Source organism: Equus quagga, unplaced genomic scaffold (genome assembly GCF_021613505.1).
Source record: "Equus quagga isolate Etosha38 unplaced genomic scaffold, UCLA_HA_Equagga_1.0 96145_RagTag, whole genome shotgun sequence".
Lineage (NCBI taxonomy): Eukaryota > Metazoa > Chordata > Mammalia > Perissodactyla > Equidae > Equus > Equus quagga.
In genome coordinates this window covers 23,446-40,867 of record NW_025804135.1, presented here as the reverse complement: position 1 = coordinate 40,867, position 17,422 = coordinate 23,446, and the positions used below count along the sequence as shown (strand labels likewise).

Sequence of the window (17,422 nt, the reverse complement as noted above, 5' to 3'; positions counted from 1 at the left end):
ATGGGTTTCAACTCATTCTTATGGGGTTCTGGCATGTGCTCATGGCCTCCAGCTTGTTCTTGCTCTCTCTCACTTCACATCCATCTTCCCCTTCCAACCACCTGCCCTGTGAAAAACAAGCTCCAGTATCAGATGCAGACCACATGGAGACTGACAAACTAGCTCCTGCAATTGTGTAAGGCCAAGTCTCTGGAGCAAAATCTCTGTGACAAATCCGCATATGATTATCTATGTATATGTGGATCATGTACATATTAGCGGTTCTGCTTCTTGGATTGAACCTTGGAAGTTGCTTTGAAGAAAGTGAGAAAACGTTATTGGACACCAGAGTAAGACCCTTGTTTTGTACCAGCAGAAAGTTTACCAATGCTATCTGAAGTTACATGGAAAGAAGAAAATATATCTAATGAACTGAGTGATCTAGCAAATGAGATTTTCAAGCAAAGTATTGAAGATGCTGCCTGGTTTCCTTCTTGCTGGTTATAGTAAAATGTGATAGGAGAGTGATAACTTGAGAGAAAGACTCAAACAAAAATGAGGCTGAATTAATGGTTTTCAAAATGTTCAGCCTCTCCATGTGGCAAATGATGCTAAAAATAAAAATGGCTATTGAGTAAAGACGAAATACATGGAACTACCAAGAAAACGTGGTCTAAAGATGAACCTGAGATGTGACTGTAATGTCTTTTCTTAAAACTTCAGAAAGATCAAAAGTTGTGCCTCGGAGTATCCTTCAGTCATACAAAAGGCCCTCACCATAGATTAAGAGTGTGCCTCACAGAGTCTTCCAAACAGTAGGGTCTCTAGTAAGTTTTAGGGGGATGATCCTCTAGAGGAATCCAAGAAAATGGTTTATTTAAAAGAAATTTGTGGGTGTGGCTCTTGTCTAAAAGAGTGAACCTGAAAAGATTCATGCAAGACCCATGGAGTTTTTAATAGTATTATGTCACCAGAAGAACTGCCAGCTTGGACTGAAAGGGACAGAGACTGTATGAATGACAAAGGGCTTTGGACCCCCAAAATTCTATTGCCAGGAGGCACACCAAGAAAACAACTCAACTGAAGACATGCACCTTTTAGGAAACAGGAAGGATGATGAGTGCAGCGCCAAAAGACCAGAGGGAAGAACTAAGAGCTTTGGGAAATTATTCCCAGGCTTTCAGACCTAGTCGAGGAACTTCCACATTTGGTCAGCCAGATTACAGAATTGCCTGAATTCTGTATGTTATGTATGTTATGAATCTGCCTCCCACCCCCTCCCCCTTCTGAACAAGAATGACCCTGACAATTATGTTATGCTTGTCCCATCATTACATGTTAAGTGTGTGTAGGGTAGGTTGCTTGTCTCTGTAGTTTCACCTATGTTCAGAAAAAGGAACCTGAGTGGTGTGCTGTACTTAAGTAACTAGTCCGAGGTGCCCCATGAGCACCTGAGCTTGATTTAGATGATCAGATTCTCAACTCTGAACTGATGCTGCAATGGGATACACCTTTTGGGAGCCTTGGGAGGGGGCACTGCATGTATTTTGAGTAACATGAATGATTGGGAGGCCAGAGGGCAGATTGTGGTAGATAGCCTCTAAGACATTCTCATATCCCCGATTCCTGGTATCCATTCCCTTATGTAAGCCCCTCCCCTTGAGTGTGAGCTGGATTTAGGGATTCACTTCTAATGAATAGACTACAGCAGAAGTAATAGGATGTCATTCCAATAATAGGTTATACGAAGACTGAGGCTTACATCTTGGGCCTCTCTCTCAACACTTGCCCTGAGGGAATCCAGTTGCCATGATGTGAGCAGCCCTGAAGAGAGGCTCACATGGCAAGGAACGGACATCTCTGGCCAATGAGACCTGCCAAGGCTTATGTTAGTGAGTGTGGAGGCACAATCTCTCTGTCAAGCCATGAGGTCACTGCAGCCCTGGCTGACACTTTGATTAAGCCAGGGGCACCCAGTTAAGCCAAAGCCAAATCCCTGACTCACAGAAGCTATGAGATAATAAATGTCGTTTTAAAACACTAAGTTTGGGATCATTTGTTTTGCCACAATAGATAATACAGTTGGCTTCTGTTACTTGCAACGTAATGGGTCATAAAAGACACATTACATGATACCCAAAGCCCTCCACAATTCAGTGCAAATCAGCTTTCCAACTGTCCCACCATGCTTCATGACTCTCCACAAGACCCAGACTGTCCTCAAGCACACTTTTATGTCTCAAAGTCCACTTTGTCCAATATAAGTATGGCAATACCTGCTTTCTTTTGCTTACCATTTGCTTGCAGTATCATCTTCCATCTCTTCACTCTGAGCCTGTTTGTCATTGGAGCTGAGATGTTTCCTGGAGGCAGCATATTGTTGGGTCTTGTTTTTCAATCCATCCAGCCACTCTATGTCTTTTGATTGGAGAATTCAATCCATTTACATTTAGAGTGATTATTGATACATGAGGGCTTAATACTGCCATTTTATCTCTTGTTTCACAGTTGCTCTATATTTCCAATGTTTCTCTTCCTGTGTATTTCTGACTGCCATTTCGGTTGGTGATTTTCTATGATGGTTTTCTCAGTTTTTTCTCTGTTTATCAGTTGTGTCTCTGTTCTGATTTTTTGTTTAGTGGTTACTATGAGGTTTGTATAAAACATCTTGCAAATGAGCTATTCCATTTTGATAGCCTTTTGTCTCCATTATCCTAAGTAAGTTCCATCCCTTTCCTCTTCCCTAAGTTATTGTTGTCACAAATTATTCCATTTTGTGTTGTGATTTTGTGATTAAAATGAAGTGTTTATAGTTATTTTTGATGCTTTCCTTCCCTGTGCCTTTGTTTGCTAACTTGTTCTAATAGAGAGCTGCCATTTCCTGATTTTGTCTATTTACCTTTGTTCAACGTTTTGTAAACCTTTTCCTTTTTGTTTCAGGAGTCTGGGCATTCTTGTTCATTTCTTGTAGGGTGGGTCTTGTGGCGATGAACTCCCTCAGCTTTTGTTTATCAGGGAAAGTTTTTATTTCTCCATGATATCTGAAGGATATTTTTGCTGGATAGAGTATTCTTGGCTGAAAGTTTTCGAAATTCAGTATTTTGAATATATTATTCCACTCTCTCCTAGTCTTTAAAGTCTCTGCTGAGAAGTCTGCTGAAAGCCTGAGAGGGATTCCTTTGTAGATTACTCTCTTCTGCCTTGCTGCCCTTAATATTTTTTCTTTGTCATTGACTTTTGCCAGTTTTACTAAAATAGGTCTTGGAGAAGGTCTTTCACATTGATGTAATTAGGAGTTCTATTGGCTTCACTTACTTGTAATTCCAGTTCCTTCTCCAGGTTTGGGAAGTTCTCAGCTACTATTTGTTTAAACAAGCTGTCTGCTCCTTTATCCCTCTGGAATATCTATATCTATCTCCCTTTTGAATACTTATAATCCTTATGTTGCATTTCCTAATTAAGTTGGACATTTCTTGGAGAATTTCTTCATTTTTTTTAGTCTTACTTCTCTCTCCTCCTCCACCTGAAGCATTTCTATATTTCTGTCCTCTAAATTACTAATTCTGTACTCCATAATCAACTCTTCTTTTTAAGGTTTCTAGACTTTTTTTTTCCTCTCTCACTCATTGTGTCCTTCATTTCCCACACTTTTGTTTGGTGTTTTTTAGAGTTTCAATCTCTTTAGTGAAGAATTCCTTCTGCTCATTAATTTTATTTGTGAGTTCACTGAACTGTCTTTGTGAGTTTTCTTGTAACTTGTTGAGTTTCTTTATGATAACTAGTTTGAGTTCTCTATCATTTAGATTATAAATTCCTGTGACTTCAGGATTTGTTCCTGGAAACTTGTCATTTTCCTTCTCTTCTGGAGTGTTAATGTATTTCTTTATGACGTCTGAGGAAGCAGACCTTGCTGGTGCATAGTATGTCACCTATTCCACCTACCACCACTCAGGGTGGCGGGAGCTGTGATTTCTGAACCTGCTGCATCTGCTGGAAGTTGTGCCCACCCACTGGAAGTTTTGCCAATAGGGCTTGTCTGCATTTGCTTGCCGCTGGTACTTGGTGGGTCATATATGCAGGTGCTGGCACTCTGGTGTGAATCTGCTGCCCTGGCCCATAGGCCCAGCTGCTGTGCCAGGTGGGAAGCAATGGGAGGGGAACTTTCTTTCACATTTTTGAGCCCACTCTGCACTCACTGGCGGCCTGCCTGGGTTGCTGGGCTTGGTGGTGTGCCCATGCAGTGGCTGAGATGCTTTGGTGTGGAGTTCCTGTGGGCTGAGATGCAACTCTCAAAGTGAAAGTGGTCACATGGAGGACTCCTTTTCCTCTGCCTCCTCTTAGAGTTGTGTGCCAGCTCAGCTGCTGTGTGTGGACCCACAACCTAGACTGCTGTTGCTGGGGTGGGAGAGGAGATCTGCTCACCTCCTCTCACTGCTTGCCTGGCATCCAGCACCCCCACATTTAGACGTATGGCTGTGAGGACCTCTCAAACATCCTATTGTGCTGTGTGGGTATCCTCTGTTGATTAATGAATGTCCTTTGGTTGTATCTTAGTGGGGAGAGACTATGGGGACAACTCACTCTGTCATGATGCTGACACTGTAGTATAATATTGCTTTCTTTTATTTCCCTAGGAATGCAAATCTGTCCTTGTGATATTGTGATTTATAACAAGAAATACATATTTCTTCTTCTCCATTTATGGCTCAGAGCTCCTAAAACCTTTGAGATTTACTGTGATGAGAGCAATAAATATGCCTTTATGTTAATCAGGTGACTTTTGGAAAGTCCCTAGGTAACCTAAGGATGGGGATTGGTCACCAGAAGAACTAAACATGTGATTACAGGGTGGTCCAACCCCCCACCTCTGGGCAGGGGAGAGGGGTTGGAGATTAAGTTCAATCACCATTACCCAGTGATTTAATCAACATGTCTATGTAACGAAGCCTCCATAAAAACCTAAAAGACAGGGTTCAGAGAATTTTTGAGTTTGTGAACACATGGAGGTGCTGGGTGGGTGGCACACCAAGAGAGGGCATGGAAACTCTGGGCCCTTTCCCCATACCCTGCCCTATACATCTCTTCCTTCTGGATGTTCCACAGCTATATCCTTAATAAATTGGTAGTCTAGTAAGTAAAATATTTCTCTGAGCTCTGTGAGCTGCTCTAGCAAGTTAATCAAACCCAAGGAAGGGGTTATTGGAACCTCTGATTTATAGCCTGTCAATCAGAAGCACAAGTGACAACCTGGACTTGCAATTGGTGTTTGAAGTGGGAGGGGGACAGTCTTGTGGGACTGAGCCCTTAACCTGTGGGATGTGACACTATCTGCAGGTAGTGTCAGAATTGAGGTGAATTGTAGGACACCCAGTTAGTGTTGAAGAATTGCTTGGTGTGGGGGAAAAATACGCACATGGGAATTAGACTGTCAGAATATGAATCCTGTATTTGGTGACTGGAAGGAATTCCTGATTCCTCCTAGATTTGAACTGAATTGCAGCTGGGCCTCAGCTTTAATTGTATTGAATTCATCTGTGACTCTCACTCTCTATACTCCAATATCACTACCTTTTTAATCTTGTATTTGAACTAGGGGGGGTTCACCTTTGGATTTAGCTTTGATAGGGCTCCAGAATCCAATCACAGTGCGAATGCACAGGACTGCACTCCCAGTTTTGTACCTACTGCCACCTTCTCAGGAAAACTTGGGCAGGACTAGGGGGAAAAGTTCTTGGGACAAGTGATTTTGCATTTTCAGTTTTCACATTCCAATCCATCCTACAAGACCATATTACTTGTCAGAGGCTCAACTGTAATCAACTGATTTCTTCTCATCTCTGTATATTCTCTCCATCTATGGCAACCAAGTCCAACTGCCAACCCATGCCTTCACCACTCAACCCTCTGAGTATGGAAGTTGCACAGCTCTTCACTCTCTTAGGAAGGGCTTGTGTCTCTCTGGAATTAAGTTCAAGTTTCTGTATAGATTGTCTGTCCAAATCCCATAGAAAAGTACACATTTTATTTTGCCTTGTTTTTTCTTGTAAACTAGTGAAGGTCTTTAGTGTCCTTTACATCCTAAGCCAAAGTGAAAGTATGGCATTTTCTGATAGAGATTTTAGATGCAGTCTCAAATAAATCTCTGATAAAAGTGAATAAGCATGGGTAAATTATATCTCAGTATTTGAAAAAGGCTGGAACTCTAGGAACCTTAACTAAATTCTCAGCCTACTTGCAATTAAGTGTGTGAGAAAGTTAACCCTCTGCTACCTTTCTTCCTCCCTCTCATGGGCTGGAAGGACAGGGTGCCACCACCCAGCTTTGACTGTGCAAACAAGGGCAACGGCAGAATAACAAACTAGAAGGGAACTGCATCCTGAACAACCTCATGGTGCAGAGCCACTCATCCACCCTGAGCCACCCTCTGACCTCTGCACTATTATGGGAGTTATATTGTATTTTTTTTTTTATTTTTTGGTGAGGAAGACTGGTCCTGAGCTAACATTTGTTGCCAATCTTCCTCGTTTTGCTTGAGGAACATTGTCCCTGAGCTAACATCTGTGCCAAACTTCGTCTATTTTGTATGTGGGATGCCACCACAGCATGGCTTAATGAGCAGTGCGTAGGTCTGCACCAGGGATCCGAACCTGTAGACCCTGGGTGGGCAAAGTGGAGTGAACGAACTTAATCACTATGCCACTGGGCCAGCCGCTCTAAGTATCACTCCATTTTCTTCATGGAAATGAGTTTTGGTCTTTGTTACAGAAGCTGAGCCTATGCTCTAACTCAATGGTCTTCAAACACTTTGTCTCCTAAATAAAAATTTTAGAAATTTGTATCCCATCAGACAGTTTAAACTTGACATCTATTTGTTCTTTATATCCTAAAACTTTGCAAAGGACACAATTTCTGCTCTACTGGTTTATCACACAAATGCTTTAAATATGTCTTCATTAAATTCTCAAAGCTACACGTTACTTAGGCAATTTATGGTAAATGTCCCCATGTTTAATGTAATTGACAAAACCAGTTCTCATTGTCAAATCAATTAGCCAAGTCAGATTACTTCCTATCAGAAAATGTCTTTGTTTTTTAATTTTATAGATGTTAGCCCAGGCCAACCATATCACTACTGAATCCTAATTCTAGGATTAATATAGAAATTCCTTCAAACTTTTAATGCCCATATAACATGCAGAGAGTCTTCATGTATCCCAAGGGTATATAAACTCCACTTGGAAGGCCACTGCCCTGAGTAGCACACTCTGTCTTAGCCCTATCTGTGGCACCAGCTTCGTGTCCCAGGACTCCTCCTGGATTCCCCTCTCTCAATCCCATTTGATCCATCAGCATGACACAACCCCACCTACCTCTCTAACCTTGTCTCCTAACATGCCCTTTGTTCTCAATGCTCCAGCCACACTGGTCTTGCTGCTTTGTCCTAGACAAGTCAAGCTCGTTCCTTCCACTTCCCCTTCCTGGCATGCCTTCTCCCAAACTTTTACATGACTGCCATGACATGACTTTCAAATGTTACCTACTCAAGGAGGCTTTTCTGGATCAGTTCATCTAGAAGATAACTGCCAAGTTGGTTTTACACTTTACATCAGGATAAATTCTCGATGGAACAAATATTTAAATGTAAAAAATGAAAACTTAAAATTCCTAAAGGAAATAATGGGAGGTTAAAAAAAAAAATCTTGGAGTGGGGAGGACCTTTCTTTAGAATTTTTTTTACGGGATGTTGTATGGGATAATTTCAAAGTTCTCATCTAGTTCTTAAAATTTTTATGATAATATGTGGAGTGAAAAAAAAACTTATATAAACAAAGTTACAGCACAAAGGTGCCTAGTCACATGGCTTATTTATTGCTACCATATTTGGGAGGCTTGTTTCTGGAGTAATTAATTTACTTTAAATGGGAACTTGTTTTGGTTATTGGCAGGCTAGATTTTTTGAACAGACTTTTCAATGAAAACTAAACGTGCTGGTTAAAATGTTTTAGGAATCTTAAAATCTTAAGGACAGCTGACAAACTAGTAAGGAATTATCATTCCACAACTAAAATAAAGCAAGAACTTGATAGAAGCAAAGAGGTGGAGTGGAAGCAACTTTTATCCTGAAGATACTTGCCAATCCAGGTGAAACTAAGCCTGGAGCAACAGACCCATATACTTGGGTGTCTAGATTTAAATTAACTATCAAGTTAAACTATTAAAGTATTATGTCTTCATAATAACAAAATTTAAAGTGAGCAAAATATGAAAGACTAACTTTATTTATATTACATGTTGAGTTCTGTTGATGGGCAAGTAATGCTGGGGTAATAAAATAAACAATTGATAACTTCAAATCTTCAGGTCATTCATTTTTTGCCTTGATTTCAGCAAATCATTTATGTTAATATTTTTCATATAATTGCATTTTATTAACAGTGGTCTGAGTGCATACTTTGTATGATTTCTATTTTTAAAAACTTGTTAAGGTGTGTTTTATGGCCAAAAATGTGGCCTATCTTGGTGAATGTTCTGTAAGCTTGAGGTGTATTCTGTTGAAGGAATTTATAAATGTCAATTTGATCTAGTTCATGTTTAGTTCGACCATGTCCTTCCTGAGTTTCCATCTCTTTGCTTACATTACCATCTGTTCTTTCATGGTGTCTACCTTTTCCACTAGAGCTCTTAGCATATTAATCATAGTTGTTTTATATTCCCTATCTGATAATTTCAACATCTCTGCCAAAACTGAGTCTGGTTGATGCTTTCTCTGTCTCTTCAAATTGTTTTTTTGTATGCTACGTAATTTTTTGTTAAAAATTGGACATGATGCACTGGGTAAAAGGAACTGAGGCAAATAGGCCTTTAGTGCGATGCTTTAGATTTATCTGGGTAGTAGTTAGACTGCTTAGCATTTGCTAAAGCTGCAAGTGTGAGAGGCTAAAATCTCATCTGGTGTCCTGGTTTTAGTCTCCTGTTGTCACTGGGTTTCCCTAGAGACTTTTTAAATAGGGTTCTAGCTTGCAGTTCTTTCACAAGTATTCCTGTTGTTATACAGGAGCCCTATTGATGTTGTGAGGTGAGGGGGGAGGGAAAGCATTTCACAGTCCAATGATTAGGTCTCAGTCTTTTAGTGAGCCTGTGCCCCAGTCTTGACCTTCACAAGTCCTTCTGCTATCTCCCCCCTCCACACACACACACACTTAGGTAAAACAGGAAGGCTAGAAGGACCTGGAGTTGGGCATTTCCCTTTCCCTGGGTTGGTTTGGCCCTTGACTCAGGCCTTGCTAAGAACAGAACTCTCAGGGCATATTGCAAAATGAATACTTTCCCCTTCCTCCTGCCAGAATCACAAGAAGATTTTCCTCTAATCTTCACTGTGAGAACCTGGTAGTGTTCCTAAAACTCACAAAAGTTTGTCCTACCTCCCAAGACTGGGTTCCTTGGAGATTTTAACTGTCAATCTTGTCCACAATGAGCCTCTGGCAATTTGTCAATTGTGGTTTAAGTCTCCTTAGCTTGGTACTGGCTCCTGCAGAGTTTTTGCTTCTGCTATGGTGGAATGTGATTCTCTGTTCTGCTCCTCTCTCCAATTTTGGAGGCAGCAGTTTGCCCTGGGACCTCAATTCTCTAATGGATCTAAGAAGAGTTGTTATTTTCAGTTTGCTCAGCTTTTTTCTTACTTTGAGAATGGGAGTGATGACTTCCAAGCTCCTTACATGCCCAACTGGAAAGCCGTAAGATGTTTTTAAAGTCCAAACAGAACCATAAGAAAAATTAAGTGGAACAGATCCAATCTATTCCACACCTAAGAAAAGGCAATTTAATGCACACCATAGCATTAACTTTTCCACATAAACTAGTTAAGGAACAGCTCTTAGTTATATTTAGTGTAAAAGTAAGTCCTTGCATTTAGAAGATTCAAAAATCACTTGTGTGTAGTTGACATGATGTGCTACTCAGATCCCTCTTCAAGGAGTTGCTGCCCAACTCCTGAGTACTGCCAGTGGACAGCCTTCAGCTCTACCTGCTTCTGGACTGGCCTCAGCTACAGAGGTCATGCTCTTCCCAAGGACCCACAACCAACGACTGATCAAGGTGGGGTATGGAAGCCCATCATCTCAGCCCAGTGCAGGACAACCTGATGAGCTGATTCCACTGACCTGTACTGTAGGCCAGCTTTTCTCTCTGGCCAGTCAGGCTCCCTTTCCCTTCTTTTTACTGGGCACTCTGCACGTCTAACTCCATCTTGGAGGCTGCTTCCCAAAGAAAACAACTGGTAACAGTTTGTCAAGTCTATTCTTCTTCCAATTAAAACTTGCTAATCTCCCCTTGGAAACTCTTAACATCATGAGAAAGGGTCAAATATAGATACAGTATAAAATCAGTTGAGATAACAACTAATTGCAAATACTCATTTTAAAAATGAAAATATTTCCTTTCCTAAACATCCTATAAATAAACTTACCTTCTATCCTAGGTTTGGAAACACTGGGGCTTGTCCCATGGCCTAGTGGTTAAGTTTGGCATGCTCCACTTACGTGGCTCGGGTTCAGTTCCTGGGTGCAGACCTACACCACTTGTTGGGGGCCATGCTGTGGTGGTGACCTACATACAAAATAGAGGAAGACTGGCACAGACGTTAGTTTAGGGCGAATCTTCCTCAAGCAAAAAGAGCAAGATTGGCAAGAAATGTTATCTCAGGGCTAGCAAAACAAAAAAATATTTTCTTGAGACCTGGAAGTAGCTGTTCATCTCCTGGCATTTGAAGGCCTCCTTGGTGAATTTCTTCCAAGACTTCAGAGTAAAGCCCCAGATCTGGGCTGGTTCCCAGGAGGGTTTGTTCGCAGACTTTGCCATCTGAATGCAGGAAATGCTAATGCAGCAAAATGATTGAGATTGGGTCTGAGGGCGAGAAGGCCTGGTGCTCAGTTCTGAGGCTACCTTGAGTTCAGAAGTTGTTCTTTAAAAATAAGTAGTAAATACAGTGCTGAGTCATAAGTGCTGGAGACATGCCAAGAAGCATACAAAGAAAATGTGGAAAAATTGAATGGTAAGCATGATTTTATTTAAGATATAACTTGTTCACAAAAATTGCTCAGAAATGTCAAATAATAAGCATGTACCAACAGATGGCCCTAAGTGAAGTTGGCTTTTACATTTATTGATATTGATTAAAGTTATTTTCCATTTTGGAACTTCCCGGGCACATAAAAATACATTTTTGAGACAACCAAATCTAAGACAACCTTTAGGGAAGACAGTATGTAAAACTCTACATAAAAAACTTCTGTGGCCAAGTAAAAAGAGAACTAAAGAATTTAACTAAAGTACTTTATTTTTCATATTAATAATTACATTTTCAAAAATGATACAATTCACATTATCAATACCATAAATCTAGAGCTTAAAGTAGGAAATGTAAGTGTAAACAGCCTATATACACTTTGCATTATTGATACAATTTTATACACATAATCCTATATACTATCCAATAATCTCCAGAGAAAAGACCTACAAATCTACTTGTCTAGACAGTAGACAACAATTTTTAAAATGAACCAAAATAAAGATTGCTCCTTCTCAACTGCATGTGGTGGAAATGCATATGTATGAAGATTAAATCTGAGATATTTATTACATTGAAGACATTTAACTCTGTTCCATGCCAGCCATGAGTGACAGTGCTAGAGATTCCACTGTGGGAAAAATAGAAATAAGGTTGGAAAAAAAAAATGGTTTAAAACATCTGAATAAGGCTTTAATAAATTCAAAACTGAAAGTATTTAAAGACTTTTCTATTTTTAATTAAAATATTGATTATTTTTAATGTATAATCAAGATGATAAACTTTACTAAGTAAAAATTCAAAAAGTAAGATTTATTTCTATTTCAGATCATTTTAATTTTGAAAACAAAAAGTTTGTGCGTTTCACTGAACAAATCACATTTGTCTCATATGTCATAAAACCATATGGGTCAGTTCATCACAAAATGCCATGTTCTAACCTACGAATGGAATCTACTTGCATAAGAATCACCCAAAGCAACAATGGACAAATGCATCCATGTTTCCTCTAACACATTTCTAACAACATTTTAAAAAACGTTTAGCTCTTAATGAATATATTACAATTTGAATATGCAGAAATAGGGAAAAGATTAACCCTGCATACTTTTCCAAAAAAAAGTCGTGCAAAGAGATACTATTTAGCTCTTTGTTTTTGCAGATTAAATAGCTCTTTTCTCCCTGTGACGCACCCCAGACGCTGCCTGCTTCACATACTGTGTTCTAAACTGTCAGGCCTGCGTTTCCTTGTGCAAAAGGCAGCCTTGGAAGTTTCTAAGTTGCTAAAAAAACCCTTCTATCTTTGGAAAGGGAATAGTTACAAAGGTTATACATGATAGTAAAGGTCAACCAAAACCTGTTCTACCATCTGCTTTATTCAGTAACAGTTCTAGAACCACTGCTGTAACAAATGACACGCCAGACAGCAAGACCGTTAGTCTCAGTGTCTTACATCTGACATTCATTTGTTCCATTGCTATTCTCAAAAAACAGTTCAAAGCATGGCACAACTGCTGAGGGACCTTCCAGGTTTGCAATGGTGAAAAATTCTAATCTTCATGAGGTCAGTACCAAAACTATAACACACAGACTTAGATACAAGAAAATATAAAAACTGTAATATTTTAACATGGTGTACTCACGATGGGGAAAGGATCCTCTACAGACGGCTTTGTTTAAAATGGTTACAAGAAACATATGGCAGTTTTTAAAATCAGACTCCATTTTCTCTATAGATTCCATTCTAGGAAAGAAGGTAAATTTCAGTTTAAGAAGTGCATAAGAGGTCAATAGGTAGGCTACAAAATACCTTTGGAGTAATGTTAAATGTACTTCAGTTTAATTATTTAGAATCCTAAGTCTAAAGATTATAAAATAAAATATAAAATTTCCTGCTTTACTTTAAAATAAAAACTTTCCAAGCATCTGAAGGAAACGCTCAGCAGGATATAAAACTTCTGTTTCAGGATGGCACTGAGTCCTGGAGCTAGGATGACTGGGGATATTCCCTTTTCCATTTGACAGGCCTGTGTTTTTACTTTTCATAAGCATATCTTCTTTTAGAAATAAAGAACACGTTAAAGATATGAAATCGCAAATTTTAAAATTATTATAAAACTTTTTACTATGGGAAATCAGACATATATAGGAGAGAACTACTCAGTGGACTTTCACATGCCCACACTCAAGACGAGCAGTCATGCAGCCCCAGGCAGTCCTACATACACCCCAGCCCCATCACAATGAGAAGCAATTTGAGACATCACAGCATTTCAGTCATAAATACTTCAGTGTGGATATATTAAAGATAAAGACTCTTTTTAAAACAAAGCTACAATACCATCTGCTTAAAAATATTTAACAATGATTTTTTATATCATCAAATAATCAGTGGTCAAATTTCACATTGCTTTTGCAATTTTTCACTTTTCTGCTTTAAGTTTGAATCAGGATCAATTAATTTCCATAAATTGCGATGGTTCTTATACTTAAGTCCTCCTCACTCCCTGCTTTTTTTTTTTTTTTTTTTTTTGAGGAAGATTAGCTCTCAGCTAACTACTGACAGTCCTCCTCTTTTTGTTGATGAAGCCTGGCCCTGAGCTAACATCCGTGCCCATCTTTCTCTACTTTATATGTGGGATGCCTACCCACAGCATGGTGTGCCAAGCGGTGCCATGTCCGCACCCCGGATCCGAACCAGCGAACCCCGGGCCGCTGAGAAGCGGAACGTGCGAACTTAACTGCTGCGCCACCGGGCCGGCCCCAACCTGCTTTTTTCTTACAAGTTACATGTTGAAGAAACTGAAGCAGTTCAATTTCAGCAAAGCATATGCAGCAGTATTATTATTTTCTCCTTCACCCTCCAGTGACATGGAAAGAGAAATATACTTTACACACTTTGAGACAGCAAAAAGCAAGTAAGAAATCTGTTTACATCCCTGCAATTATGAATTTTACCTACTATCTTAGTTTCTTCATTCAGAATATTTTGATATAGGCACAGGTTAAGATTTTTAATTAAATTAGCACTATAGTGAACTCTTACCTCCTCAGTAACACTGACTAGTATCGCAACAACCAGGTCATCCAGGCTCGCTTGCACTTTTATTTCAGGGAAGTAATGGCAGCATTATCATTGCATTAATTTTATAAACAAGACAGGGACAAACTACTGAGCTGTACACTGAAGCTAAGAGTAGAGGATGGTGCTCTAGATCGAAGAGGAAGTTCCTCCTCACCTGTCGTCTGACTGCAGGGCACCTGCCTTTCTATGTGGCAGGTATGAATAATAAACACTCTGAAAGTAAAGTACAACTTTGGACTATAATCTACCATGATGTAGAGAATTTGTTGTAAAATAATTCAGCAAGTAAGTGGGTGTGGTTGGTGAACAAAGATGAGAACTGCTGCTGGTAACTGCTGAAGAGGGGTGATGGGTACCTGGGGTTTGTCTGCTGTTTTCTCTACCTCTGTGTATGTTTGAAGGTGTTCATAACAAAAACTTAACAAAATCTATAAAACAAAACATGCATGTAATCTAAGAATATTTGCTTGTCCTAATTAAAAGACGTCAGTTTTTATTGTTTTACCACTCATAAAAGAATTGCACAATTCTTGATGTGGCCTAGTTTAGGTGAACAAATTCGATTATTCAATTCTTTCCCTAAATACAAGTATATGTGACGTATGGCCTAGAGGGAAAAAAAAGCTCCTAGATGAAGCCAGTTAAAAGGTAAGGCAAAACAGTCATAGCACAGAGGTTCCACAGGCCACATACTTACTGCCAAGCCCCCAGGCCCGCCTGCCAGCCCTCTGCAAACATGAGAGCCAAGTTCAACACCTTCATGATGGCTTCCTTCACAAAGCTGACCTGGAGAGCAAAGCCACAGAGAGAACACTGGCTCTGTAACTATGCTTGGACACTGACACCAACACTTTTACATAATTTAAATGAGTCACAGAAAACTGTCATCAGTACAATGACTGCCTCCTACATCATAAGGAAGGTTTCGAGGCTCTGAATAGAGTGCACTTGGAATTGGTCCACACATCTACTGCACCTGTGATAGAGGTAGCAGTAGTAGCAGAGTCTGACAAATAGAGTAAGCTACCACATCCTGGGATGGCCATTTAAATTCACCACTGAAATAGAGCAAGTCAGTCCAGTGGCTGTAAAAATGATTTAATCCCCTGAATTCACACAAAGCTGGACATGCTTCCTGACTAAAGCACTATTACTCCACAGCTACAGATACAATTTTCCAACTGAATCCAAGTGCAGTGCAGAGTGAGTGAAGACTGTCACAGTACAGTTCTCAACTGTTTCTTTCAGGTATAATTTCTGATAATATGGCACACACTTATAACTTCATTTGATCTGGTTCTTCCTTAAAGAATATTCTGCAGAAAAGAAGCTTAATAAGTATAAAATTCCAAAGCAGCGGGACAACTTCCCTTGGCCAGCTTCACTCCTGCCTTGGTGGCCAAGTCTGCAGGTGACATCTCATGTACCTTTTCTCTCAGCAAACATCGATCATGGATGGTTGACAAATATCTATAGTGAATTTTAATCAACTGATCTAAATCCTTGGCTTCCTCAACTTGATGTTGAAACTCCAGCCCCGTACTGTGAAGAATCTTGGAAGAGAAAGATGAAGTTAAATCAGCAGATCAGCAGACTACTTTGAGGACTTGTATGCCAGACACAAAACTTTTTACCAACCTCTTCTACTCCTCTCAAATTCCTCCTTCAATAATCACATCTGTAGAGTTTATAAAGTACCTTCTTTAAAGGTTGACGTTCTTATCTAGAATGATGGTGGGGCCAGTCCTTTAGGACACACCCTTCACAGTGAATAAATGCCTCACTTTGGACTAGCAGACTGTTCCTGGGAGGGAGGGGCAAATATATCAAACTGTATAGAAAATACATTGACTTTTTAAAAACAATTATCAGTTAAATTGAATGTATACATTTTCGTGAGTTCCACTGTTTGTATACTGGTCTTTCTTTTAAAGGAGCATAGATATATTTTAAATAGAAAACAAAAAACAAATTAAGCAAATACTTAAACTCCTACCATTTATTCTCAACAATTAAAGGCTTAGGGCTGGCCCTCTGAAGCCCACTAAATCACGGGAATCAGAGAGCTCTTCTGCCATATGCACCCTATCTAAAACAAAGGCTTCGAAGGCTCACTTCACCCAAAGGAGGTGGTTTTAGAACTTATATACCAGAATGACTACAAATGAGGTTTTTTAAGCAAGCTTTAAACCACAAATGAGTACTATCCTCCAAAAATACTGCTACTGTTCAAATATCTGAACTCCTCTTCCAGACTTCCTCTAGATCTCATTCTAGGATGTATATGAAAAGCAGTTTCATTTACTTTGTAATGAGTTACTTCTTGTTTTTGAGGAAAAAAGTATATAATCAGGCTGTATCTTCCTCCTTACATACTACACCAGCCTGATGGATTCTGGCTGTTACTAAAAATTGGTGTCATTTTCCAGGGACAGCTGTGTCACCACTAACGAAATTTAAAGAACTATGCAGCAAATTCTGAAGGCAATTCGAAAAGAGGAGCTCTGGGTGTGCCTGTCCCAAGGGGTCACTGGACAGGCGGGGCAGCAGTCTCTGGACACACATGCTCTGGAATATTTAAAAAAAATTCCCCCTGCTGCCATGTTATTTTATGATCAAATTTTTTATGTGTGCTATTTTCATATTTATAGTCTAGAAGTATTTTGTGGGCTCCTTTGTATTTATAAATATATCACAAATAATTCTCTATGAATAGCTGTATACAAGGGGACAGAACTGAGGCAGACACACAGACACGAACCCTGGTCATAATGTAGTTGTGCAAGCTGTTCACAAAGTGCATGAGCTTCACTCTCAAGAGGAACATACGATGAATCTGCTGTCTCACTGGTTCCTTTTGTGGTCCAAACTGAGCAGCTGTGTCTTGCTCACATAAAACTTCTTCTTTAAGTTGTGGTTTTTCAGCAGTACTAGCCAGTTCTGTAAAAGGTTGAAAGAGCAGAGTGGGTGGGAAGAGCATGTACTCAAACCCCAAACGCACACAGCACAGTCAACCCCACAAAGAGCACTCTGCCGGGTGTGCAGCAGGGACCCACCTCCAGGGTGTCTGGAAGGTGAAGCAGTGAAAAGTTCCCTGTGTCACTTTCATTATCACTGTGATTAAAATGTAAATGCAAAGTCCCGTTAACTTGTTATTAAAAATTTTTGCATAATCTATGAAGAATATTTTTTCTGGATAAATTCCTAATCAAGTTATTGTATTTCAGATTGAATGTAGTATAATTTCCTGGTATTTCATTCAGGGAAGTTAATTCTGATGTCTGTAAAACCGC

General features: G+C 39.7%; 1 protein-coding gene across 1 annotated transcript in view; it reads right to left on the bottom strand.

The window, feature by feature from the left end:
* Nucleotides 1-11,028: 11,028 nt before the first annotated feature.
* LOC124234613 (gamma-tubulin complex component 5) overlaps nucleotides 11,029-17,422 on the bottom strand; it is a gene marked incomplete at its 5' end in the record, with an annotated part of 29,742 nt that continues 23,348 nt past the window's right edge. The window contains 5 exons of the mRNA XM_046651936.1: nucleotides 11,029-11,675; nucleotides 12,688-12,788; nucleotides 14,827-14,915; nucleotides 15,557-15,682; nucleotides 16,891-17,069. Coding sequence (XP_046507892.1) covers nucleotides 11,629-11,675; nucleotides 12,688-12,788; nucleotides 14,827-14,915; nucleotides 15,557-15,682; nucleotides 16,891-17,069 — 542 coding nt within the window. The remainder of the gene's footprint in view (nucleotides 11,676-12,687; nucleotides 12,789-14,826; nucleotides 14,916-15,556; nucleotides 15,683-16,890; nucleotides 17,070-17,422) is intronic.